Genomic DNA, 26,961 nt, shown 5'->3' on the forward strand with positions numbered 1-26,961 from the left:
GGAGCCGGTGCATCAGGCAGCAGTACTGGGGTCTCTCTTCTTTGCCTTGTGCTCAGAATGGGGAATCTTAGGTGGTGGTGCAGCATGGTCCACACACAACTTCTTGTGCAACCTGGCACAGCTCAAGGAGGGAATGCTGTGGCAGGTTGGAGGCAGTCCACAAGGGGGACTTGCTCCGATGCTCTCGCGCATGTTTGCAGCTCTAATGCTTGGGCTTCTCCTGCACCGGCTGTACTGCCACATCCAGGGCACGAGACATGCTACGTGGAGCACTCGCTGCCAGTGAAGGGCACTGTACTGCTGGGTCTGGCAGTCTCGGATTGCGCTGTGCACACAGCTGAAGAGCCACATCCATGGGGATCTTATAGAGGCAGAGCAGACAAGCCTCTCAGGTCCACGGTGGGATGGATCTACAGATTTCGCAGCAAGATGGGTTTCCCCGACATGGTAAAGGCAGCGTTGGTACTCCTGGCTCATGAAAAATGAGTAAGGGCATGAAGCACAGTTTTTGAACCCCGAAATGCAGGGCATAGTCCCCCGGGCAAGCAGGGAGGGGGTAAATGGGCAGCAATTGGGGCAACGGAAGACTAACTATGCTACCAAATGCTAACTATCTAGCTATACAAGAAAACAAGAAAAACTATATACAACGGACAAGAATTCTCTCGCAGTCCAAACCACAATTATGGAGGGACAGGAATTCTAACTCCGGCCATGCATCAGAACTGAAGAGGCATTGACCTGGACAACCTCATATGAACCTTGCCTGGAACACAAAGCTACGAACAACGCACGTGCGGACCAACGGACACTGCTACAACAATCATACAGCCCTGGTGCATGTCGTGCATGCATTCCCACATTTGGAACATATATAGGGACCATCACTCAAAAAAGAATTCATGTTTAAGAATTTATTTTGGTGCTTCACAGAAGACTATTTTACATTAACAGGATTGTTGAGATGGGACTCAGGTAATTGAGTATCTCTGTTTTATATATGGTGATACCTAGAAACAGAGAGGTCAAGTCAATTGTCCAAGGTCACACAGATTAAGACATTAAGACATTCATTGCTTTGGCATAAAAGAAACCCAGGTACAGAAGACATCCTCTCCCCTCACTCCATCTTCTCCTTCTTGAGCACAAAAGCAAACCTAGGAACAAGATAAGCATGTGATAAAAATGAAAGCCATTCTACATTACACATTGTTCCGCCAAACCTAAAAGTTAATTATTGATCCTTTAAGCAAAGAGCTTTTACAAAATGTTAAAACCCCAGTACTTTAAACCTTGAAAAGTCTGCTGTTCACAGACTACGGCACAAGCTGTTGAGGCTGAACCTTACTGTGCAGTCAACCTTAATAATTGGAGATTATGCAGTGTTAGCACAAAAAAGTCACTTTGCTTGAAAACTCACAACTCTTCTCTTTCCTTGAAAGTCAGTTCTCTATAGTTTATGAGCCTGTCTTCGCTAATCTTTTCCTTCCTCCTCCTGTAGTCGACACAGACTTGGAGATCGAAAGGTGGCTGTCTACAGCATAGTCCAGTAAGAGGCTATGGGTGTGCAAATAGCTCAACATAAGTCAACATACTAATCCTGATTATCTTTTAAACGGTGAATTTATATAGAAACACAGAATGAGTTACTGGAGAAAGATATAATAGGAGGAGTAGTTTCTCTGATATTAAAAAGAGTAACACATTTGTTCATTTCCATATACAACTACTTTTAATCATAACGCTGATGATTGAGTGACACTACCCATTTCAAATAGTTACGCTAGTATAAATCCAGAGAAACTCAAGTAGTAAATTTGGCTTTAAATAACTTCATGAAATAAGTATCAGAGGGGTAGCCGTGTTAGTCTGGACGTGTAAAAGCAGCAAAGAGTCCTGTGGCACATTATAGACTAACAGGCATACTGGAGCATGAGCTTTTGTGGGTGAATACCCACTTCATCAGATGCATGTAGTGGAAATTTCCAGAGGCAGGTATAAATATGCAAGCAAGAATCAGGCTAGAGATAATGAGGTTAGTTCAGTCAGGGAGGATGATGCCCTCTTCTAGCAGTTGAGGTGTGAACACCAAGGGAGGAGAAACTGCTTTTGTAGTTGACTAGCCATTCACAGTCTTTGTTTAATCCTGAGCTGATGGTGTCAAATTTGCAGATGAACTAAAGCTCAGCAGTTTCTCTTTGAAGTCTGGTCCTGAAGTTTTTTTGCTGCAGGATGGCTACCTTTAAATCTGCTATTGTGTGTCCAAGGAGATTGAAGTGTTCTCCTACAGGTTTTTGTATATTGCCATTCCTAATATCTGATTTGTGTCCATTTATCCTTTTACATAGGGACTGTCCAGTCTGGCTGATGTACATAGCAGAGGGGCATTTCTGGCATATGATGGCGTATATTACATTCATGAAATAACAGCAGGAATGCCTAGAAAAAGAAGCAGACTCAGACGTATTTCTCCTTTTGAGCTCATTTCATCCTCTTCAGACAGATCCAGAATTTGAGATCTGATGTCTACAAGTGAGTCAGCAGAGGAGGAATAACACCCCAGCTTGCTGTTGAAGTGTGGGTGGGAAACACTCATCCTTTTCCTTAGATCGCTTCAGGTCTCTGAGATAACAGACAGGAGGTGGACTGTGCCCTTCACCCCACAACTTGATTTCGAGAGAGGAGAAGAGGAACTACACCTCTATCCCAACAGAATACTGTCCGCGGGAGCCAAAAACAAACAAACAAAAACAAAAACAAAAAACTTATTGCGTTATAGCAAGCTTGCTTTGATTCGCCGGCGTGTGCAGCCCCTCCTCCGGAGCACTGCTTTACCGCATTATATCCAAATTCGTGTTATATCGGGTTGCATTATATCAGGGTAGAGGTGCATTAGAGATCAAGAACCAAGGCTCATCAGCCCCTTCAACAAAGATGAACCTGTCCTGTTACATAACTTATGTTGGCAAGAGAAGAGGATAAGACCCCAAAGAATATGCTGCAAGGGGAAGAATGCTCAAAGAAAAGGTTCACTCTAGCACATCTTTAGATCAGTTTCTTAAAGTATATCTGTGCATGATTGTGGGGTCCCCATGTTCTCTAAAGAACTTGTAATAGCTAATCTTTGCTCCACTGCTGTTTCACAGATCCAAGGTCCTCACTTTAAGAATCACATTTAATAATTGAGAGATTTTAATGACAAAATGTTGATTACACTAAGCTAATTCTCCGTTTCTAGGCTACATTTATGAAAATACTATCAACTTATGAGCACACACCAATAAAATCTGACTGGCCCCTTCAATAGTATTCCCCCTCTCATAACAATGGAAGATCAGGTATGTAATGCCTTACCATTTAGGGTTTCTGACATGCAGAACAAATAGAGTTAGATAATTAAGAACTCTGCTGTTTATCCAATAAATCCATATCCACCCAGCTGTCTCTGCAACTGTGTTTCCCTTACTCTGGAAATCTGAACAGCTCGCTGTACACCAGACCAGCTTGAACTGTATGTAATCCCCTTTCTTTCCCACTGCCTCTCCACATGTTCAATTTTTATTGTCAGCAGGATTGAGCTGAAAGCCAGACTAGGAAAAAAGACACCAGAGAAAACAACAAACAACAAGGGAAGAAAGACCGAATCAGTTCCTAAGTGTATTATCCCAACTATATGCAGTTATATATGCTGTTTATTGGACAAACACTGAATCTGTATTTTCTAAACAGAGTTGTGCCAAAAAAATTCGGGATAATACAGATGATAATCCCTACCACAAGACTACACACTTCCATAGGATAACACTGACTCAAGTCATTTATGAATTCTCTTAAATACACAATTTATGAAGACCAAGTTTGAAAAGAATTAAAGGAGGCTGTCAACTTGTAATCTAAAAGATTAAAGAATCCGTTTAAATTTAAAAATATAGTTTCAGATCCTACACGGGCCCCACCAAGTCATCCTACCACTTTTTATTGCTTCCCTCCACCCCGATGTTACTTTTGTGGGTGTTTTTCCTCCTCCCTTGCTGGAAGACTATATAGGCAGGGAAACTGTACAATCAAAATGGTGAAAATGACCATTCAAAGTGCTGTCAACTGCACAAAAACAAACTAAATAAATTCTCAGTTATAGTATTAGACGTTATTTTTAACATTAGAAAATGAAAAGTACTGACAGGAGTGAAATTTTGAAGTTCACCTCTAAGGGATACAATTAACTTTGCTCTAAAAAGTGAGCCATATAATACAGGCAAACTATACATCTTTCGTTCCCTGAGGTTTTAGTTTTGCTTATCAATTGCATTGCCACAGCTTATCTGCTCAAGACTTCAATTTTCTGGATGCTAATTTGTCACTTTTGCTCTTGTGAAACCAAAGAAAATGGTGCAAAAGGTTCAGCAAAGTTAAGATAAAATATCAATTCTGGAACTATTTTCATCTGGACCTACATTACTATACTATTACAAGAGCAATTACAAAGAGGAATATAAAAATATTTACTCCAAGAGGCAGTAATTAAGAGATACTCTTGCGGAAAATATTTTATACAAAAAAAGACTGCAATTCTATGAGAAAGCAATTTTCTTAACACTGTAATGCTAGAAAACGCAAAAATGATGCTCCTTTACGTGGAGAGCTACAGCAGTAGGATCTTCTTCAATGGAAGCATTGTCATGTGATCTGGCTGTTCCAAACCTTTAAGAAAACATGCAGTGCAAGGTCACCAAGCCTGTATATCACTGCAGCTAGAGGAGACAAGAACAGAACAGGACAAACGCATATGATGGAGCTGGCTCTTAGAGACCATCCATGGCGAGGGCCGGTGCAACCATTTAGGCGACCTAGGTGGTAGCCTAGGGCGCTAGGATTTGGGGGGGCGGCATTTTCTTCAGCAGCGACCATGGCGGCTGGATCTTCGACCGCCCCGGTCGCTGCTGGCATTTAGGCGGAGGGAGCTGGGGCGCGCGGGAAGGGCCGCCTACAGCAAGTAAGGGAAGGGGGCGGCACGCAGGGGAACTCCCCGCCCCAGCTCACCCCTGCCCCGCCTCCTCCCCAAGCACGCCGTGGCTGCTTCACTTCTCCCGCCTCCCAGGCTTGCGGCGCCAATCAGCTTAGGCACCGCAAGCCTGGGGAGGAGGGAGAAGTGAAACAGTGACAGCGTGCTCAGGGTGGAGGCGGAGCAGGGGTAAGCTGGGGGGGGGGCCTCAGGGACGGGGGAGGGCGCAAGGTGGAAGTTTCGCCTAGGGCGCAAAACATCTTTGCACCGGCCCTGTCCATGGCCATAGGATGGGAGGAATATGAAAGATTACCTTCAGTAGAAAACAGTCCCTGCAATCAGTGTCTATTACACCCACTGATTAAAAATAACTGCTCTTGTTTGTAGGATACTCTAAAACCATGAAATCTTTGTAGTTTCTTGTACTTCATCTCTTTTCAATTGCAAATGTGGGATCTGGGAGGATACAATGAAGCATTCTGTTCAAGCCATGTGTGACAACCACCTTCTCTCCTCCCACTAAGAACAAGAACAAAAAAACAAACAAAAAAAACCCCACAACCTAGTGGTAATATGAAGCTAGTTTTATTCAGTGTTTTCAGTCAACCACCAATTAATACACTCACAGCAATGTACACCCCTGTTTCAGCAGCCAGCAATGTTAGAGGATGGTGATGTGTGTATTAAGGCAAGCCCTTTGTTCTACCTGGGACAGCTGGCTGGCCAGCCATTCCCTGAGCTGGAGTGGTGTGCCTGAAGAATTCATCCCTCTCCTTTTTCTGTCTCTCTCACACACACTCACCCATCTTGCTATAGGAGAAAGGCTATTCATCTGAGAATTAGACACCAAGTACCTATTTAAATACAACTAAAATTGTTTGATCCAGCATTTTGGACAACTAAGTACTGACATAGCTTAGGGGAAAAAAAGTGAGGATACGTAGTTTTTGCCATTGCCGATCATTCAAAACACAGCAGATAAAGCAAAATACCTCTAAAAATGAAAGTACAATAAATACACCCGTAGGAAGGACAAGAGAAAATTAGTTTGCCCGAGGCAATAGATTTTTGAACCTGCATGCTTTTAATTAATGATTGTATGCAGTGTAGTTGTAGCCCAGTTGGTCCCACAATATTGTAAAGACAAGGTGAGTGCAGCAGTATCTTTTATTGGAAAAACTTCTGTTGATGAGAGAGACCAGCTTTTGAGCCACACAGAGCTCTTCTGTGGCTCGAAAGCTGGTCTCTCACCAACAGAAGTTGGTTGCAACACTTCTTACAGTTCCCCTCCCCCCTCCCCCACTTGCCTTACATAATCTTTGCTTTTACAAATTTCACGTTTAGGGTTACAGCTAGCTAGCCTAACTCTTGCTCACAAAAAAAACTTGTTTGCATTAAAATCCCCTTCAAATCTCTGTTTGTTTTTAAATGCAGAACCTGTTTTCATACTGTGGAAGTAGATCAAAAACTATCAATATATTAATCAAGGAAATATTATTTGTAGTTAGTGAAGTGGACTGATTATTTCTGGTTACCATGTCCTTCAAGATTTTAGAACTCAGTAGATCTGATACTCAGACTTAGTTTTCATTCAAAGAACAAGCTTTCCTGCTTTTCAATTGACAATCAGTTTCTTAGCCTTGAATGACCCACTCCACCCCTCTTTATATGGGGGAGGGGCGGCAGCCAAATTAGCACACACCCCCACCTATTCCTCATAAAAAGATTGTGTACAAGTTGTACCCAATAAATAAAGTCTGGAGACCTATCTATCCATCCACAAACAAGGCCCAGTATCAAGAGTTTTCCTAGGATGTCCTGCCTGGTAGTACAAAAGTAGGACCATCATGCCCCTTGCCTAGTGGAGCCATATCAGACTAGACAGGGTCTACTGCAGTTGCCTCTTATTTAAGAGGAACAGTCCCAGTCTCTTTAATCTCTCTTCATACGGTAAATGTTTCATACCCATAATTTTTGTTGCCCCTCTCTGCTGCTTTACCAATTTTAATACACCTTTGCTGAGTTGGAGCAACCAGAACTGCATGCAGTATTCAAGGTGCAGGTGCACCATGGATTTATACAGTGGCATTAAGATTTTTTGGTTTTATTACCTATCCCTTTCCTAATGGTTCCTAACATTCTTTTTGCTTTTTTGACTACCAATACACATTGAACAGATGTTTTCAGTGAACTATCCATGATGATTCCAAGATCTTTTTCCTGAGTGGTAACAGCTAATTTAGACCTTATCTGTATAGTTAGGATTATTTCCCCCCCTCCCTCAACGTGCATTACTTTGAAATTCAATGTTGAGAAATGCATCTGCCCCATTTGTTGCCCCAGTCACCCAGTTTACTGAGATCCCTTTGTAACTCTTTACATTCAACTCTGAACTTAACTACCTTGAGTAATCGTGTCATCTGCAAATTTTGCCATCTCACTGTCCTCTCTCTTTTCCAGATCATTTATGAATATGTTGAACAACACAGGTCCCATACAGATCCTTGGAGGACCCTAATATTTACCTCCTCTTCACTGAGATCATTTATTCCTACTCTGTTTCCTTTTTTTAAAAAAAGCCAGTTACGAATCCATGAGAGGACTTTCCTTCTTATCCAATGATTGTTTACTTTGCTTAAGTTTACTTTTGGTGAGGGATATGGTCAAATACTTTGGAAGTCTAAGTACACTGGATCACCCTTGTCCACATGCTCATTGACTTCCTCAAAGAATTCTAAGATTTGAGAAGAGAAATCAAGCCTCAGCAAAGGCAAACTTATTCAAAGTAAAGAGTCATGGGATAACATGTGTTTATCTAGGTGTCTATTAATTTTGTTATTCACTAGAGTTTCAGTCAGCTTTCCTGTTACTGAAGTCATGTTTACCAGCCTGTAATTCCTAGGATTGCCTCTGAAGCCTTTTTTTTTTTTTAAATCAGTGTTACATTAGCTATCCTCCAGTCATCTTGTACAAAGGGTAATTTAAGTGATACGTTACATCCTACAGTTTAGTTCCTTCAGAACTTGCATGAATACCATCTGGTCTTGGTGACTTACTACTGTTTAATTTATCAATTTGTTCTAACTCCACCTCCTCTCCTGACACCTCAATCTGAGACAGTTCCTCATATTTGTCACCTAAAAAGGTAGTGTGGGGGGAGAGTCTCCTCTATATCCTCTGCAATGAAGACCAACATGAAGAGTTCATTTAGTTTCTCCACAATGGCCTCGTCTTTGAGTGCTCCTTCAGCACTTTGATCATGCAGTGGCCCCTCCAACTGTTTGGTAGGTATCCTGCTGCTGATGTACTTAAATCAAAATTTGCTGTTAGTTTTTGTGTCTTTTGCTAGTTGCTCTTCAAATGTATTCTTGTCCTACTTTTACACTTGACTTGTAAGAAAAAAAACTTAATATAGTCAAAACCATCAAAAGTTTAAGAATTTTTTTGACAATCTCTAGTCAGTATATGCTTTTTCTGTCGTGGCTCACAGCCAATACCAAGTGACTGTCTCACATAATACCTTGCCCTCCATTCATAGTTTAATGCCCTAAGACAACCGTAGCAAATGCTTCCATATGAAAAAGTAATATTTTTCCCATTCTTTATGACAGTAAGTAGAGAGTTACACTGATTCTATACTGAGCTTGTTCTTTACATTCCCATAACTGCACTATCACCGGTGGGAGCTTGGGTATGTATAAGCCCCCAGCAGTCAGAGTCAATTTACTCTCCATGTCAAATTCTGCTCAGCACTAGAAAGACACCATAGTGGTAAAAAAGAGTAGCAGCCACTCCAGCTTATCTAAAGAAGAGCTCCCACCATTGCTACAAGCAGCAGGGCTGAACAGATGGCAACAACAGAAAACGCTAAGAAAAAAAGCTTAGTGTAGACACTGCCATAGAAGCAGCTGAAAATGAAAGATAGCACCATGCGAACTGCCAACTTTCAACAGATTACCAAGTGCTGTGCAGACTACAATTTGAGAATGGCAGTCCTCAGTGTTTTGCTAATAAATTTAGTCTGTCCAAATAATGCTTCAAGATCCTTTTGACATCAAGACCATACAGACTAACCTCCCCAAGGAAAAAGGAGGTGGGGGAAGAGGGAAAAGGAGATTATATTGTTTTCTTTGGATGGAAGTCTGACATCACTTTGACCAAGAACAAAATGGAGACACAGCACAACCTTATCTTTACAAAGCAAAGTACAGGGGGGACATGCCCCATGCTTGCCACTCTCTTGGCAAAGATTATTCGTCAAAGTTAGTTTGAGAGAATGAACAGTTGAAATTCGCAACCTGAGAGGCTCAATAAGCCTAGTTAGAACATCACAGGATGACAGATTGATTAATATTCTGTGTAGGATATATAGCCCCTTCAAGTAGCAATTCATACCCGTGGGATAAAGAAAGCAGAATCCTCAGAAGGACAGTAGGTCCAAAATGACAGCCAAGTTTGAATAGGGACCACATCCTTCTATTCCAAGAAATAAAAGCATGACCTGTTTATGATTCGATGCTACACCCTGACTTGTTCCTGAACCTCCATACTTTTAGAAAGATTAACAAAAGAGCCATATTCAAATGGCAGAACTGAAGTCTACCTACGCTGTTCACCCCTAACATTTGCTATCTCATATAGCCAGAATAGAAAAGTCGGATTGTTAATCAACACACACTCCTCCAAAACACATATCTTCAAAATGGTTCTAAAGCCCCCAAGCAGATTATATGAATCTTAAAGTAGGGACCTCCAGAGGCAATTTCACTGAGACCTCCACAAGCCTTTTCTGCACCTAAAACATGCTTATTATATTTCAAGAAAAATAAATCAGAAAGGCAATATAAATTTCTACAAAAGAGATGTGTTGGCTTAATAACAGCTTCATCTTAAGTGCCCCACCACAAGAGATAGCAAAATGGTAGAACTCACTAATTGCCTCTTTGGTATTAATTGGCTGGGGGGTGGAGAGGGGTCCAGAGAGGGGAAATAAGCTAGTCCTACAGTTATACTGTCTCAAACTGAACTTTTAGCATATTTAGTATCTAGACAGATCTCTGGAGCAAATTAAAGGAGGAAACCAAAGATAAAGGACAACTTCAGTTTTATACTATTCAAGCAAAGCATGTTATGCCACACAGTATACTTATGTCCAACAGCTGTGACCAGGGAGACAGTTGCTTCTTAGTTTATTTGTAGGCTCTACCACCATATTTTAGTAAGGTTCCATGAAAAAGGGTCTGCAAGAACAGAACATGGCATAAAAACCCATGGGGCAAGAGGGGAAATGATGAATGGAGAGGGCATTAAATCTAATATTACACTGAAGTGGTACAGCAACAAACATTTAAGGAGGAGGAGAGACTACATTTTAAAAAAATAATCTACATAAGACATGCTTATAATCACTTAGACAGGTTTTGTTTAGCACAGTGTGTTAGGTGTTACGGCAGGTGTAGAGGGAAAGAGAAAGGGCTGTCAAACAACCATCATTTCATTAATACACAGAACTCCAAATCCTATGGAAAGGAAGACCAGAGAAAAGCAAAACAAGGACACAGGACTTCAGAAACTTGGATTTCAACATACTCAGAAAAATAGAGGCAAAGTCTCATGGAAAGATCAATTAGGAAGAAAAGGAGTCGAAAGGGGCTGGCAGTTCTTAAAAGATGTAATGCTAAAGGCTCTGATGTAGAGGAAAGATAAGAGCCACAGGAGGCCAATGTTGCTGCACAAGGATAAAAATCAGAAAAGCCAAGGCAAAGAATGAGTTAATATGTCAGACAAACAAAAAAGATCAAAGACAGTGTGGGTCCACTGCTCAATAGAGAAAGTATGCTAGTAACAGAAGATGATAGGAAGGCAGAACTGCTCAATGCCTACTTTGCTTCAGTCTTCTCACAAAAAACAACATGTGACTGGACAACTAGCAAAGTTATCATTGACAATAAAGGGGGAGGTGTACAAATCAGGATAAGTAAAGAACATGTTAGAGATCTTCTGACCAACCTGAATAAATTCAAATAAGTGGGGCCAGATGCTATTCACCCGAAGGTACTGACGGAATTAGCTGAAAAAAATCTCAATGCCACTGGCAAGAATATTTACAAACTCATGAATGACAGAAGGGCTAATGTAGTGACATCTTAAAGGGGAAAAAAAGGAGGGGCCACAAAACTATAGACCAATCAGCCTGACTTCAATTCCTGGGAAGCTACTAGAGCAATGTATAAAACATTCAATTTGCAAATACCTGGAGGATGAAGGAGTACTCACTAGCAGCCAGCATGTATTTACCAAGAACAAATCATGCCAAACCAGCTTGATTTCCTTCTTTGACAGGATAACTGATTTGGTGAATGGGGGAATGCAGAGGACATAATATACCTGGACCGCAGCAAGGCTTCTGACAGTCTCACATGACATTCTGATAAGCCAGCTGGAGAAATGTGGGCTCGAAAGAAGTACCATTAAGTGGATACATAATTGGTTAAACAGCTGCAAACAAAGAATAACTATTAATGGAATATTGTCAGATGGGAGGGAGGACTCCAGTGGGGTTCCATAGGGATCTGTTCTGGATCAGGTGTGGTTTAATATCTTTATTAATAACCTGGACATAGATATAGAGAGCATACTGATCAAGTATGCGAATGACAAAGCTGTGGGGGCTGCAAATACTTTTGAGGATAGAGCTAAAATTTAGAGGAATCTTAATAAATTGGAAAATTGGGCTATAGACTACAAAATGAAATTCAACAAAAGACAAATAAGTGTAAGGTGCTACACTTCAGGAAGAAACCCAAAATGCACAAATACAGAGTGAAGGGAAAACTGGCCTGGCAGCAGCACTGCTGAGAAGGATCTGTGAGTTGTGGTGGATCATAACCTCAAAGTCACTAATGTAATGCTGTTGACAAAAAACAAAACCCACGCAAATGTAATTTCACGTTGCATTAACAGAGACATAGCATGCAAAGTCATGAGAGGTAATAGTACTGCTCTACTCAGCACTGGTTAGGCCTCAGCTGGAGTACTGTGTCCAATTTTGGTCACCAATGAATAGAACGGATGTAGAGAAACTGGAAAGATCCAGAGGTGAGCATCAAGGCTATCAAAGGGATAGAATGCAAGACATATGAGCAAAGGCTGAAGGACCTGTGTATGTTTAGTTTGGAAAAGAGATTAAGGGGGAGGGGGAACATAATAGCAGTCTATGAAAGGCTGATATAAAAAAAAAAGATGGAGAAAAGTTGTTCTCTTTTGCCACAAAATATAAGTGGCAATGGGTTCAAACTACCCTACAGCATAGCAGATTTAGATTAAATCTCAGTAAAAACTTCCTAATTGTAAGAACAGTAGGACAATAGCACAGATTGCCTCAGGAAGTTTTGGAAGCTTCTTCCCTGGACGTTTTCAAAAAGAGGCTGAATAGCCACATGTCTTGGATGGTTTAGACACAACAAATCCAGCATGTTGGCAGGGTGGGTAGACTAAATGATCCTTGTGGTCCCTTCTAACCCTATGATTGAGCTCAGGCTTTCCAATGGATGAATGGCTATTACCACCAATACATTATATTTCACGTCTAAGAGTTAACACAACATAGGATTATATACAAGTATCCTCCAAATGATTATTAGTTGGTAACTAAATTAATTTTTTTTACTACTAACTTGACACAAATTGAGTTTCATAAAATACAATTCTGCATATATATTATTTCACCACTGGGTGCCATGTTCACTGTCTCAGCTACATTCATACCAGACATGCTCAGTTTACAAGTAACAGCCTTATTTGCAACTGCCAACCCTGCAAACTCTGCCTGAAACTTGGAAGCTGGGCTATGTTCTTTCTGGCCTGAGGCTGAATAAAGATTCTGCAAATGGAATTTGGCCAACACTAGAATCCAGCTTCCTTTTTGCTGCCTGTGTTCACTCTGCAATGCCAACAGGAGCAGTGAAAGCTTATTTTTGCCATGACTCCCTGAATACGTACATGTAAAAATAACACTCTGTTAAAGCAAACCAGTCACTTCTGACCATGATGGTTTTAAATAATTTCTAGTACAGTAAGGCTGTGTGTAATCCTTCTCCTGCCCTAAAAGAAGTTTTATATTCCAAATAGCAATACACTGATGGAGACCCATTACACAACTTTAATTCTATGGAGGAGAGTTCTGATGCATAAGCTACTCAAGCTTTGCCCTCCTACTTTATGTATGCAGAAACCTGATTATATTACACCCCTGCAATGGTTTACAGCCTGTGTTTTCTTATGGAGGAGGAGTGGTGTTTGACCTTTTGTAATTTTCCTGGTATGTACCTTGAGATCCTTGCATGGAAAGACATTTAAAACATTACACTGGGCCCTATGTGCTGCCAGTTCACAAAACTGGTAGGAGAGTAGATACATGCTTGAGTGCCTAAGCAGCTGGAGGTTTGATTATGCAACTGTAGATGAAGATAAGGCAGGGCTGAGTCAGCAGTCTAATGGCAGCATTTTGTGCTAGCATATTAGAGGCGGTGCAGGAAGCAGAATCAGAAGTTAAGTCCCTTTTTCTCCCATAACCAATAAGGGATGAAAATGTTTCCAAGATAGCACATTCAGCCCCTGAGAGTAAGGCAAAGGAGTGTATCACATCTTTCAAGTGCTTCTAAGAAAGGTGTGCTTAGTCCTCCTTAGATCATAGAATTAACTATGTACGCCAAGTGAGGAAGATTTCAGAATTTCAGTGGCAGTTAGGCCTGGCTGACATCAATGGGAGTTGTTCCCCTAAAAAAGCCAATCAGGCCAAGGGTATAGAACTTTTAAGTTGTCCAGCAAGACTGTGAAAACAGACTTTAGATTTGCCTGTGAGAAGAGAACATTGCATCCACAGTCAGTATCAGTGGAAGCTGAAGATCAAAAACCTGTAATTTTTTTTCATTAAATATTTAGTAGTCTCAAAATGCAAGGTCACAGTTCCAAAATAACTGGCTTGTTAGTCATATTTAAAGGCCCCTTTCAAGTTTCAGATTTACTGTTCTCATTAACCCAGACAGGATTAAGGATAAAAGCTGTACATTCTTCTTAAAAGCAGGAGGGAAAAAACAAAGCAAAGACTAACCTGGGAATATTCCCAGATACTGAAAACCAACTGCCTTATACTTCAAACACACACACACACACACACGAAAAAGTAGGAGAAAAGCTAGAGTCAGAGCTCTCACTTCATAGTGACCAGAGAAACCATTCTACCTACCTATTTAGAACAGCAAGTTTTAGATGTGGGAACTAGCAGGGGAATGAAGATATAATTGCAGCAAAGATTCCCAAATCCTGCCTGAAAGATGCCCTCACATTCGGTCTTCTCAAGAAGAGTAGGAGAGTGCCTTTTTTTTAATAGTACCCTGAAACACTGAATGCTGCAGCTACTTTCTGTTGTAGGTAGAACAAACTGGAAAGGACAATGTGGTTTGAGGCACAGCAGCACTTTATTGGCCAATCTGCCCGTCAGGTTTAAAAATAAAAATATCCATCTATTCCAAAGTGATGGATTCATGGTAAAAACATGCAAAGAGGAAAGAATTATTCAGTTGCTAACATCATTTTCAATAATACAATCTCATCTATGAAAGGGGAATTCCCATTAGGGCAGGAGATTAATTACTGTATATTTATTATTCCAATAAGAGTCAATGCTTCATTTAGTGAGAGTCAAAATAAAGTCACGCTGCTCTATGTGAAAAAGTGCAGCTGTGCTTAAATGAAAGCTTCAGTCCATTAACTTCTGTGCCCAAACTAAACAAAGCATATAGAAAAGAATCTGCACATTTGGTCTCTAGTTTATTTATAATATGCAACAAGAGATTTCAACCTTTATTAATGCACTTCAGTTTCTTTAGTTTCTTATAGTAACTAATGGTCTTCTCAGTCAGTACCACTTTGTCATCTGTGGTGACATTTATATGCCCTAAAGGAAGCAATTCATCTGTTAAAAATCTACCTGCACATTAGCCAGCCCTGAAAGTACACCTTGTTGAAAGAATGTTATTTCATGATAGAATGTACAAAACTTACTAGATTTTGAAATAAACTGGACTATAAGCCTATCGGACTGGAAGTTAATTTTCAAGCCTCCTAAACACACATCACTGCAATTTTAATATGAACAGCAGTCTTGCAAAACGGTCACGAAGTTTACCAACTACTTGATTCTTTGTTTCACTGGGGTAGGGAGGAAAGAGAAAGGATGTATATGATGGCAAAAAACATTTCCTGCTTTTAGCAACTAGAATTTGCCAAGAGTGGTTTAATACAACAGTGATCAAACAGTTGAAATCACAGCACTGAGGTACCAGACCACACTATTTCTTGGCCTTCTTCCCTCTAACACATACTGTAGATTGGTCACTACTTAACTTCTCACTTGCCTTTTCATTTGCCTCTCCCACATTATCTTTAAGGAGATGGTGCACCATATTTCAGCTTCATACTAGTCTCATGGTAATATGAGGACAATGAAGCAGTCAGTTGTATAGACAGATGACTGCTACAGCTGAGGTATAGTTGTTGTACAGAATGCTGCACATAGGGTGATCAGATGTCCCGATTTTAGAGGGACAGTCCTGATTTTTGGGTCTCTCTTATATAGGCTCCTATAACCCCTAACCCCATCCCGATTTTTCACATTTGCTGACTGGTTAACCTAGCTGCACATAACAGAAGACCATTCCTACTGTAATGCCAAGTACTGTATAGGAGCATGTTGCCCTCAGGCCATGCATTGGCCATTTCCAGTGTAATGTATCAGAACCTTTCCCATGCCAAATGAGAACATGTGACCAATTCACTCTTCATAAAGCATATTAATCGTTATCTCGAGTCACTCAAGACATGTGATGTGCCCAAGTGCCACAACAGTCAGGGCTGTGAAAACAGAAGTCAGCACCTGAAATAAACCACTTCTATAAGCACAAATATAAAGGAGGATTTCCTCATTGCTTTCCCCGAGGAAAAAAAAATGTACTCATTGCTACCAAGAAACAGTCACATTTACAAAAGTGTGACCTGATTAGTTCATGCCTAACCAAGAGCCAACTTACCTCAAACAGCCATTTTGTTCACATAAATCCTTCAGTGTTGCTGAAGTACTTCAACATCCATTTTGATTGTGAAATGGATTTCCAAAAAGGTGATACTGAGTCTGCATTGGGCAATTTAAAAAATTTTCTTTTAGCTGAAAGATACGTATCTCCCACCATAGTCTAACAATTATGGATTATTTAGTAGAAGTTGCAAGTGTGCTTCCATGACAAATAGCAGAGGCCCAGATCCCCCCACCCCATCCAGATTATCAAGAAACAACCTAAAATCATGGCCTGGGTCAACAGCCTTGGGGTTAGCTGGGCTCACACTAGTGACCTAATATAGTTGTGTAGCCAGTCCTTTGAAGTTACAACTAAGGCCCAAGCTTGGGCTCTGAAGCTAGGACGATGAGGAGGGCTTCAGAGCTGAAGCCTAACTTCAAAGTGCTGTTTATACAATTTTTGTATGCATTAGCTAATGTGTTAACTAAGGGTACATCTTCACTACCCGCCGATACGGCGGGTAGCAATCGATTGCTCGGGGATCAATATATCGTGTCTCATCGACGCGATATATCGGTCCCCAAACGCGCTTATATTGATTCCGGAACTCCACCAACCCGAACAGAGTTGCGGAATCGACAGGGGGAGCCGCGGACATCGATCCCGCGCCATGAGGACGATGAGTAATTCGATCTTAGATACTTCGACTTCAGCTACGTTATTCACATAGCTGAAGTTGCGTATCTAAGATCGATTTTCCCCCTTAGTGTAGAGCAGCCCTAACAAAGTGTTAAAATCCAAGAGTAGATAAGGTAAACTACAGGTTTAACTCGTTAGCTGGTGAAGGTAGAGCTAACAACCCTTAGGATTTATCAGCTGATGTTTTAAACCTACAAATTCCCTTGTCTACACCAAAAAAAACATTTGTTTAAAGCCTGTTAAAATCCTAGCGGAGCCATAGCTATAGAGAATGTGTCAGTGTGTCAAGACATTTAAATAAGTCTTTCTATAACATCTTAGACATCACAGCCAAAAACTGGTTCTCAATTGCCATTAAGGCTCCAGAAGAGGAGTGTTTATTCCGAAGAGGTCAGCACACATGAGAGATGGATTTACTTGCCTCTCACCTATCTGACAAATATCAGTCATTGTATACTAGTCTACTATTTGGGAGGTTTGCTACTAATTAAGGCCTCAATGCTTTTGATCTAGTTTTGTTTGAGGATTGAGGGAGGAAGGGAGCAAGGAAGAGAGCATGGCCGGTGTTTGACCACATGTACATACCGGTAAGACCACTCTGATCCCCACATTAAGGCTTTCTGAATCCCTGCTGCAGCCTTCTTGTAACAGGCCATTGTAGGGATGACCAGGTCAACAAACTTGAGCTTTCTCTACAACATGAGATATTTGCATCCCTTCTCCCAACCAAACAAGATTTCCTACAAGACAAGACCTCCAAGAGAAGCCTCTGACTCTTTCCACTAGGCCTATCACATGGCAGTCTCCAGGCAAGAAATAGGAAGCTGGGCCTTTTCAAAATAAAGAACTCTGCACAAGCCTGCCAGTGGGAAGATATCAAAATGAACCTTCTCCACTATCTTAGCTAAGTGTCACTTCCACAATATTCCCTATGCTCACAGGAACTGGGAGTAAAGGATCACTGGGACATCAAAAGCTTTGTGCTTTGCTTCAAGACTTAACGGAGGCTAAGATTCGGACAGTACGCCTGCTGTCATCACTCTTCAGTGGAGCCCAGTGGATTCCTACAGTATCCATACATTTATGAAGCCCAGCAGAATGCAGGAGGCTGCGCACCACTGATCTTACTGGCACTGGCAGAAAGATAAGCACTTTAGCTCTTTACCTAGAGTGCAGTAAACATGAAGGCAAGGACCCCAGAAAATAAGTTTGTCAGACTTGTTTTCCTCAGAGTAAATGCAGACTGTGTCTTCCTTTTTCTTTCCAAATACGGAACTTACTCTACTTCCCTATGTGTGATGGGCTTGCTGGCTGTACATTCCCCGGCCGGGGGGGTCAGAATTACAGTTTACTTTTGGAGTGCATCTAATTCATTCTCTAGCAAGTATTAAACATGCAAGGTGTTTGACATTTTGCTGGAAGTTAAAATCCACTTATATTCTTGTATCAAGTAAATCAGTCTGAAGTGATTGATGTTATTTTATGTCACTAGCTGGGATTTTATATTGATGTGGCAATGCACTGAATGAGGTCAGCTGTTAGAACCTTGGTCTGTGCATCAGAGCCAAAAAACAAGGTATATAGCAAAATTCTGTCCTATTCCTATAACACCTACAAGAACCAAGTTAAAACTGTATTTTGTTTATACTAAGTTAAAAAATAAACTTTTGCTCTATCATGCTGAGTGCCAGCTTTTGCTAAATAACCATGTAATCTTATTGCTGCAACCATCATCCTTCCTTTAACCACTCCCTCCTGTTTTACTACACACTTTGTTGCATCCTGTCTACAGTTCTATTTAGGTATCATGCCCACCACTATGGCGGTATCTGAGCGTAATTTCACTGAAAGCTCTTGAGAAGACAAGGATCATGTCTTCTTAACTGGCCTAGTTTATGGAACAGGATACCACATAATAAACTATTTCCATGAAGTGCCCACCCACAAAGATCTCAATGACCCTACTGCTAGTAATAAATAAAAGAAAATCAGTTTCTGCAGAACTGAGTCCTTCCAGCGGTGACTTTTGAACAAACCGATCATGTTCGCTCTTCTCTTCATCAATACAGTAAGCAGTGCCCTAAAATATGTTGAAGCCATTGACCACCATGACATTTACCAGAGAATGATTCTTATGTGAAACCTAGGGTGATCTATTAAATAAGACCTGATAGCAAAACCTGAGCTGCTTGAATACTAAGTTTCAGACAAGGTATCTATGCCATATACTCTGTTCTTCAGAGGTGAAAAGTGTATATAAAAAGACTCAAGATACGAACCAAAAAAGCATCACACAACACGATGAGGCTGAAGTTTTAATTAATAACAAGGTCCCACACAATCCGTGGTTACATTTGCTGCAGAATCCACCCCTTGTCACAGAATTATGTTCCAAACTATTTTTTAAACCCTCCTGGTTGTAAAGAAGGCTGTGTAGTTTAGTGGACAGAGTGTTCACTGGGACTCAGGAAACCTGGGTTCTATTCCTGAACATAACATAAGAACAGCCATACTTGGTCAAACCAATGGTTCATCTAACCCAGTATCCTGTCTTCCAACAGTAGCCAATGCCAGGTGCTTTGGAGGGAATGAACAGAACAGGCAATCATCAAGTGATCCATTCCCTGTTCATTCTTAGCTTCTGGCAAGCAGAGGCTAGGGACACCTAGAACAGTGGTTCTCAACCTTTCCAGACTACTGTACTCCTTTCAGAAGTCAGATTTGTCCTGAATTCCCCAAAGTTTCATCTTACAAAATCAGACTTAAAAAATACAAAATATGTCACAGCACACTATTACTGAAAATTTGCTCACTTTCACCATATAATTATAAAATAAATCCACTGAAATATTGTACTTGCATTCCAGTGTGATACTTGAGCCTGTTTTTCCACTTGTGAACCTTGTCTGAAGCCCAAGCCCTGCCACCTGGGGCTGAAATATGTAACTTAGCTTCGCAAGGCCCCCTGTAGCATGGAACTCCGGAGAATTGCCCTACTTCCTACCCCCTAATGCCACCCTGCACTTGCGACACCCCCTAAACCTATCCCACAACTCCCAGGCTGAAAAACACTGATCTAAATGAGTTGAGTTCCCTCTGGAAGACCTCTGTGTACCCTCAGGTACATGGTTGAGAACCACCGACCTAGAGCTAGGGATGTAAAAAGTTAACCGGTAAACATTAGCCTTTCTGGTTAACTCGCTTTAACTGTTAACCCCCGTGACACCCAGAGCAACCCCAGCCGGCCCTGCACCACCCAAAAAGGCCCCAGCCATCAGAGCAGCACCGCACCGGCCGCACCACCGAGGGACCAGCCCTTTAATCGGTTTACCATTTAAACGAAATATTTTTAATTGTTTAAACAGTTAACTTTTTAAATTATCTTTACATTCCTACCTAGAGCATGGGGTTCCAGATCTGATCATCCTGGCTAATAACCATTCATGGACCTATCCTCCACGAACTTATCTAGCTCCTTTTTGAACCCTGCTACAGTTTTGACCTTCAAAAAACTGCCCTGGTAACGAGTTCCATAGGTTGACTGTGCATTGTGTGAAGAAGTACTTTCCTTTGTTCGTTTTAAACCTGCCGTCTATTCCTGGTTTTGCCAGTCGCCTACGGGGTAACTTTGAACAAGTCAAGTCTTCTCTCTGCCTCAGTTTCCACAACTGTAAAATGGGGATAATGATACTTAGCTTCTTTATAAAGTCCTTTGAGAACTACTGATGGAAAGCATTATTAAGACATGAAAGAAGTGGAAGCCAATGCCTGAAACAACAGCTCTAATGAGTCATATCTGTAAAGAGTTAACTCAGGCCTATGAATAAAGAACACAGGCCCTACTTACATGATGCGGGGGCTCTATTCTGGGAAGCAGTGACTCTGAAAAAAGACATGGTGATCATGGTGCATAATCAATCGAACATCAGCTCCCAGTGCGATGCTGTGGACAAAGGCGGCTAATGTGAACAGATATGTAAACAGGAGAACAACAAGTAGGAGTTGGGAGATAATATTACTTCTATCTGGCACTGGTTCTGGCATCCACAATTCAACAAGGATGTTAATAAATGGGAGAGTTCAGAGAAGAGCGATGGGAATGATTAAAGGATTGCAAAACATGCCTTATAGTGCAAGACTCCAGGAGCTCAATCTATTTAGGTTACCCAAGAGAAAGGTAAAGGGTGACTTGATCGGTGCTTTATGCTTACCCCATGATCAAACTAACAGGCTGACAAGGAATCACAGACATAGTTAGTAGGTACATTCTCTCAGACAACATGTTCAACTTTTGGCATTACCTATAGTTTTCCCAGTGGAATATTTTTCTTTGATTGTTAGCTTAATTCATATGTAGAATGTAACCGAGGTCATAACACTATTATATGTAAGGTGAGCAGAGGTGGGAGCAGGGGGAAATTTATTTTCTTAATAAGGATTATTTGCAATGGTTTGCAGAGCAAGTTAGCTTCACTACACATCATCAGTTTACGGTTATCTAATTTTAACCAGTCTTAGAGCACTTACAAATGAAGAAAGCCTGTGGAACTCGTTGCCAGGTGATGTTGTGAAGGCCAAAAATATAACTGAGTTCAAAAAAGCATTAGATTAGTTCATGGAGGATAGGTCCATCATTGGCTACTAGCCAAGATTGTCAGGGACGTGCAACCCCATGCTCTGTATGTCCCTAAACCTTAAACTGCAACTGGACAACAACTGATGGATCACATGAAATTACTGGTTTTTTTCCATTCCTTCTGAAGCATCTAGCACTGACCATTGTCAGATACATGATACTTGGCTAGATGGACCATTGGTCTGACTCAGCATGACTATTCTTCCATCCTTGTTCAATACATAACATTAATTTTTTCTATTTAAGCTGTTTAAATAGCATTGTAACCATTAAAACAATCTTAAACTGTCATTTGATCTGTTAAACAGGTCATCTTATTACTCTTAATTAAGCAATTGCCACAAGGAGAGTTACATTTCTGGTACTTGACTTTTTTGTCATTTGGAGGTGTTAATGTAAACCTAATCCTCCAAAAATTAGATTATCTCATTCAAAACCTTGTTACCTGGAATTCTTTCGTTTCATACAAAGGTAACAGGCAGAATAACCTTTGAATTTTCCTATTTTTTTCAGAATGATGAACAGATGCTCAAACTGTTCTGAGAGTTCCCAGCAGTGATTCAGCACTATGATTAGAAAAAAGAAAATAAGTTTTATGCTATTTATGGCACTACTTATAGCAAGTGTTCTCAATTTGAGGTGGGGTGGGGTGGGATGGGATAGGCATGCAGCAGATTATATATTTATAATTTAGTGCCTTAAACGCTAATTGTGACAAAATGGAAGATGTACACAATGGAGTAATTTAGTTTTCTGACTTTAACCTATCCCCACACTGTTAGTCTACTAAATAACACTAATGTGTTTTAACATGGTTTGATGTAGTCAAAGGCAAAGCTAAACATACCAAGACACAGTTGAGGCACTACCACATTAGAAGAGTTACTCACCTAAGTAATTCTGTTGTGTGGACAGGCCCTAATGTAACAAGGGTTACATTAGTAACAATGTTGTGCACAGATGTTAGCATCTTGCAAAAAAGGCATAAGAACGTCCAGTTTGTATAAAAATACCTCAGTACATTTGGAAAGCAAAAAATAGGATGTGTCTTAACCTATTCAAACCAATTTGATGTTTACTGAAAATCTCATTATTATAAGTTTCATATTATATAGAAATGCATGGCACTAAAGAATGAGACATTTGTTTATATCAATCAATAAGATCACCGACATTGTTATTTAAAAAGCAGAACAGAATCTACCGAATTAAGTTCAGAGCCAAACGTTTTACACTTATGCACTTTCAAATATTGCTAAATATAGCAAAGCAGCAGAAAGAGAAATGTGTTTCTAGCCGAACACAAAAGCATCTGCAGCACATCATTTCATACAATATAATTAAATTAAGGATTTAACATTGCACTATGGTTCTACAGTGAGAGACACAAACTGTTTCACAGCTAAAGTTATCCTCCATTCTCACCACATCACCAGTAACAATACACCTTTTCCTGCTCTGAACAGCTTGATATGGACTTTTCCAATTGAAACTGCTGAAATAAACAGCTTTTCTACAATTTACACTTTTCAAAGATTAGTAGTTGCATTTACAGCAGTAGTTGAACTCCATTCCATAGTAACTATGTCTAAATATATTATTTTTGTCACCATACACACATTTTGTGTCACTTCTAAAACCACCCCATAGGACATAGAGACCACTTACGAGAGCAAAATTAAAAGGCTTTTCCTTTCTGTTGGATTTAAAATCCAATTAATTGCTTTGCTGAAGAGAACATCTTTTCATAAGAGACTGTTAGTCTAAAAATAATTAAGGCTTTCTACTTCATTCTAGTAAGCATTTAACATATTTGTAGTGGGGGAGGCAAGTTATTAATACAGCAATTCTTTAATTGTTCAGGAACTCTGCTTCATGGTCGGTTTTAAAGCTTTATGTATTTATTTGCTAAAAATGTTCCTCATTTGCTGAACATGCATAAGTTTACAGTTATCAAAATTAAATGCATCTTACAGGGTTCTCTGGGGCACTCAGTGAATAAGGCTTACATGCCTTATGTTCATCAGTAGCTTCTATGATGTTCAGCAGAAGAGCTGCAAGCTCTAACAGCAGGGCAGGAACATTAATACCAAGCAGATTACTTTAAGATCCATATCAAGCTGAAAAAATAAACGTTTCCACTAGAATCTGAATGTAAGTAAATGCCTCTTCCTTCTCCCCTAATTTCATCATCTCCCCTGCAATGTGGAAGATAAGGACAATGTCTATCATATGAACAAGATGCCACTAGAAAATGTAAGCTGATGAAGGGAAGCTTTTAATTGTTGAAGTGTAATGATTACAGACAATTGCCACCTACAAACTGCAGATTGCACAGAGAAAGGTAAGCAGGATCTCTTCACACACTCCATAATCAGTGTTTAGAACTTTGGTGTGTGTGTTTGCACTCGCCCTGCTGCATGCTTAGGAACTTGGCGTGTTTGCTGAGCGAGAGCCAGCCCTTGCTAGGGTGCCATCTACAGCAGCTCCAGTGCCACTGGGACACAAACATGCTGATACCTGCCCAGCAGAGAGGCCCCAAAGCTCAGCACACTGTGGCCAGCTCCCCCGAGAAACAGGGTCCATGGAACCAGCACAGTCATTATCCCTAACCATCCATAGCAGGCCCTTGCCTGAGCCAAGCTGGGAGCGTAAATCCATCCCACAGATCCGCATTAGGCTAATGGGAGACAGACAAGAGAGAGAGAGGCTGCCAGCTCCTGGGGAACTGCATGTGCTTTAGTAACCGGGGGCACGGATCACTTACACACACACACACTCACACTGCTCAATGGAAGTTGTGCCTTAGATCTGGAGCAGCAAGAGGACAATGGACCAGCCCAGCAGCACCACCAGGACAACATGAGAGCCAGCCCTGCCCCCAGAGAACATCCCCCAGGCAGGCGAGGAAGCAGGGAACTCCCCCCACGGCCAGGGACGAAGGATGCTCCCCCCGCCCCGACCCTCCACGAGCAGCCCAGAGCTGGGGCACTGGGGGGGGGCGAGGGGGACGAGCTTCCTGCCCCCTAGAGTTTCACCTTCACAGCCAAAGAGGAGACAAAGATCCCTGCGCCATCCCGCGGAGGGCGGGGGGCGAAGGGGGAATCCCCACCCGCTCCCTCCCCTCAGGGACCCTCAATCACTCCCCCCTCAGCGTCCTCACAGGGACCTGAGCCTCATTCCCCCCCAGACATTCCCTCCCCCGTCAGGAGTTTGATACCCCCCCACACTCTACCGCACTAAATCACCCCGCGCGCGCTCAGGACCCCGCTCCCCCCCTCAGCTCGCGCACCGACCCCCGCCTCAGCCACCCCCCCGCTCACTGCCCCGCCCCCTCGGACATCCCCCCCCCCGCTCACTCACCCCAGCACCACCAGCTCCCCGTACTTGACGGGCTCCTTGTTGGGGGCGCAGTGCTCCTCCTGGCTGGGGGAAAACATGGGGCCGCCGCTGCTCGCTCGCCCGCCCGCCCGCCGCTACAATCCCATCGGGAGGTGGGGAGTCCGGAGCGGGCTCCGCGCTGCGCCCCGCACTGAGCCCGCGAGCGCCCGACAACAGACACTAATGCCGAGGGGGCGGGGGGAGATACCAACTCGCGTCAGGAGGCGGGGGGAGGTGCGGAGTCAGGGCTGGCCCAGCTCCCCGTCTCCTCCTCCCCCCTCACACGCTGCCCGCGGGCGGGGGGCGGGAGTCGCCGCGTAGCCGCCCCGCTCTGCTTTCCCCCCTCCGGGGACCGCAGTGGTACAGCCCGCTCTGTTATGTAAACATAGTGTAAGGAGACGGGGCAGTTCTTAAAGGGGCCCCGTTGGCTTTAGCCAAGCCCCCTCCAGCGCGGGCGGCTGCGGCTCTGCACCGCGGCCTCCGCAGCATGGGGGTCTAGATCGGCACAGGGTACGCGCGAGGTTCTAGAGCATCGCCTGCCACGAGAGAGCCCGGTTGGCAGGCAGGGCCGGCGCTTCCGTTTAGGCGACCTAGGCGGGAGGGCGGCAGACTGCCCCCCCCGGTGGCACGCCTGCGGCAGGTCCACCGGAGACCCGCGACCAGCGAGCCAGCCCTGCGCCTAGGGCGCCAAAAGCCCTGGGGCCGCTCCTGTAGGCAGGGCTCTGGATCTGCGCAGTATAGGCGGTGGGTGCTAGGTCGGCAGGCTGTCCGCCTGGTTCTAGGTCACCCCACACCAGGGCAGGGGTTTGAGACTCGCAAGCGCTTCGCTCCGCACCAGAGTGATCTAGAGCATTATGCCCCTCCCCCACGTGCCAGAGCAAGGGCTCTAGACCGGCATCTCTCCCAGATCCCAGCCTGTCAGAGCAGGGGTTCTAGCTCCGCATTCTAGTCACAACGCACCACAGGCGGTGTTCTAGATCCGTGTCTTCTTCACCCGCACCAGAACAGGTGTTCTAGATCTGCATTCCCTTTCCACTGCACACCACAGCAGGAGTTTGAGGTCAGTGTCCCCCTCCATCCTACACCAGAGCTGAGGTTCTAGGTCCCCAGCAACTACATCACAACTAGCAATGGGTTATAAATCACTGACACCTACCTGTCCAGTCAGAGTGGTGGCTTCCAGATCACTAGCACAACCAATCTGGGCAGGATTCCATGTGAGCAACAACCCATCCATGTTACATGTTGTAGATTGATGGTGCAAATATCCAGAGCAGGAGATCTATATTGCAAGCACAACTCCACAGAACAGGGAACTCTACATTTCAAGTGCAAAAGTGATCTGGAGCAGGAATTCTGATTGCTGGCATAGGCAACCAGACCAAGATGTTTTAGATTATTCTTTCAAAGCCGGGATTCTAGTTTACCATCATCACAACTCTTAGTGGGGAATTCAGGTGACCAGCACAGCCACCAAGCTAGATTACTAGCTACATGTTATATGCAAGTGTTGGAGAACAGAAGAGCGCTCCTCTTCTGAAACTAGACAGCCAGCATTAGGACTAGGGGGTATAACTAGTTCTGTCCATTTTTTATTTATTCCTGTTTTCTGAGCCACTACATTCAGATTCTGAATCTCAGTCCCTCCCACCCCTGCAAGCACAGCCTGGAGCTGTTTAAAGGCAGGACCTCTCAGCTAGATGCAAACATGTCTCTAATATTTTTCAAATAAATCTGTCATGTTCTATGTGACCTAGCAAGATGTTGTTTGTAAGCAAAGATAGAAGTGGTGACAGATAATCCTAAAATGAGCCACCTTTGAGAGACACTACCCCGAGGAGACACCAAAAGCAAAGGTTGGTGGCAGCATTCAAGACTAACAATGAAATCCTCCAAAATTGTCAAGGACAAATCCATTACATTAGAGGGCCATCCATGAACAGAAGCACATTCAGCATTTTCATCTTGTTTCATAAGTAGTAAAACTTTCTTTTAAAACTTCCCTCTTTACCAACACCTCCCGCTTCTTCCCCAAAAGTGGGCAAATTAAGGACAGCAGTAATGATGCTATTATGGCAGGGGAAACATGGTCACGCTGACCATATTCACTGCACTGCCCAGGACATTACTCAGTAGCAGGTAATTGGCTGGACACTCAACGGGTGGAT

General features: G+C 42.5%; 1 protein-coding gene and 1 long non-coding RNA gene across 3 annotated transcripts in view; both read right to left on the bottom strand.

The window, feature by feature from the left end:
- The window catches only part of PELI2 (pellino E3 ubiquitin protein ligase family member 2), a 124,835-nt gene extending 99,872 nt beyond the window's left edge, over positions 1–24,963 (bottom strand). Inside the window, exons 1-2 of one of the 2 annotated variants that reach the window (XM_050952671.1) lie at positions 24,776–24,853; positions 20,624–20,719 (exon numbers count right to left, since the gene is read on the bottom strand). In XM_050952671.1, coding sequence (XP_050808628.1) covers positions 20,624–20,625 — 2 coding nt within the window. In that variant the 5' untranslated portion in view covers positions 20,626–20,719; positions 24,776–24,853. Of the gene's footprint in view, positions 1–20,623; positions 20,720–24,775 lie in introns of both variants that reach the window. The other variant, XM_050952670.1, reaches the window with a different exon arrangement.
- On the bottom strand, positions 900–16,321 carry LOC127051004 (uncharacterized). The gene is made up of 2 exons (XR_007774374.1): positions 16,093–16,321; positions 900–1,157 (listed from the first exon to the last, which is right to left on the bottom strand). It is a non-coding gene; the product is annotated as an uncharacterized LOC127051004 (long non-coding RNA).
- Positions 24,964–26,961: the final 1,998 nt, after the last annotated feature.

Source organism: Gopherus flavomarginatus, chromosome 5 (assembly GCF_025201925.1).
Source record: "Gopherus flavomarginatus isolate rGopFla2 chromosome 5, rGopFla2.mat.asm, whole genome shotgun sequence".
NCBI lineage: Eukaryota > Metazoa > Chordata > Testudines > Testudinidae > Gopherus > Gopherus flavomarginatus.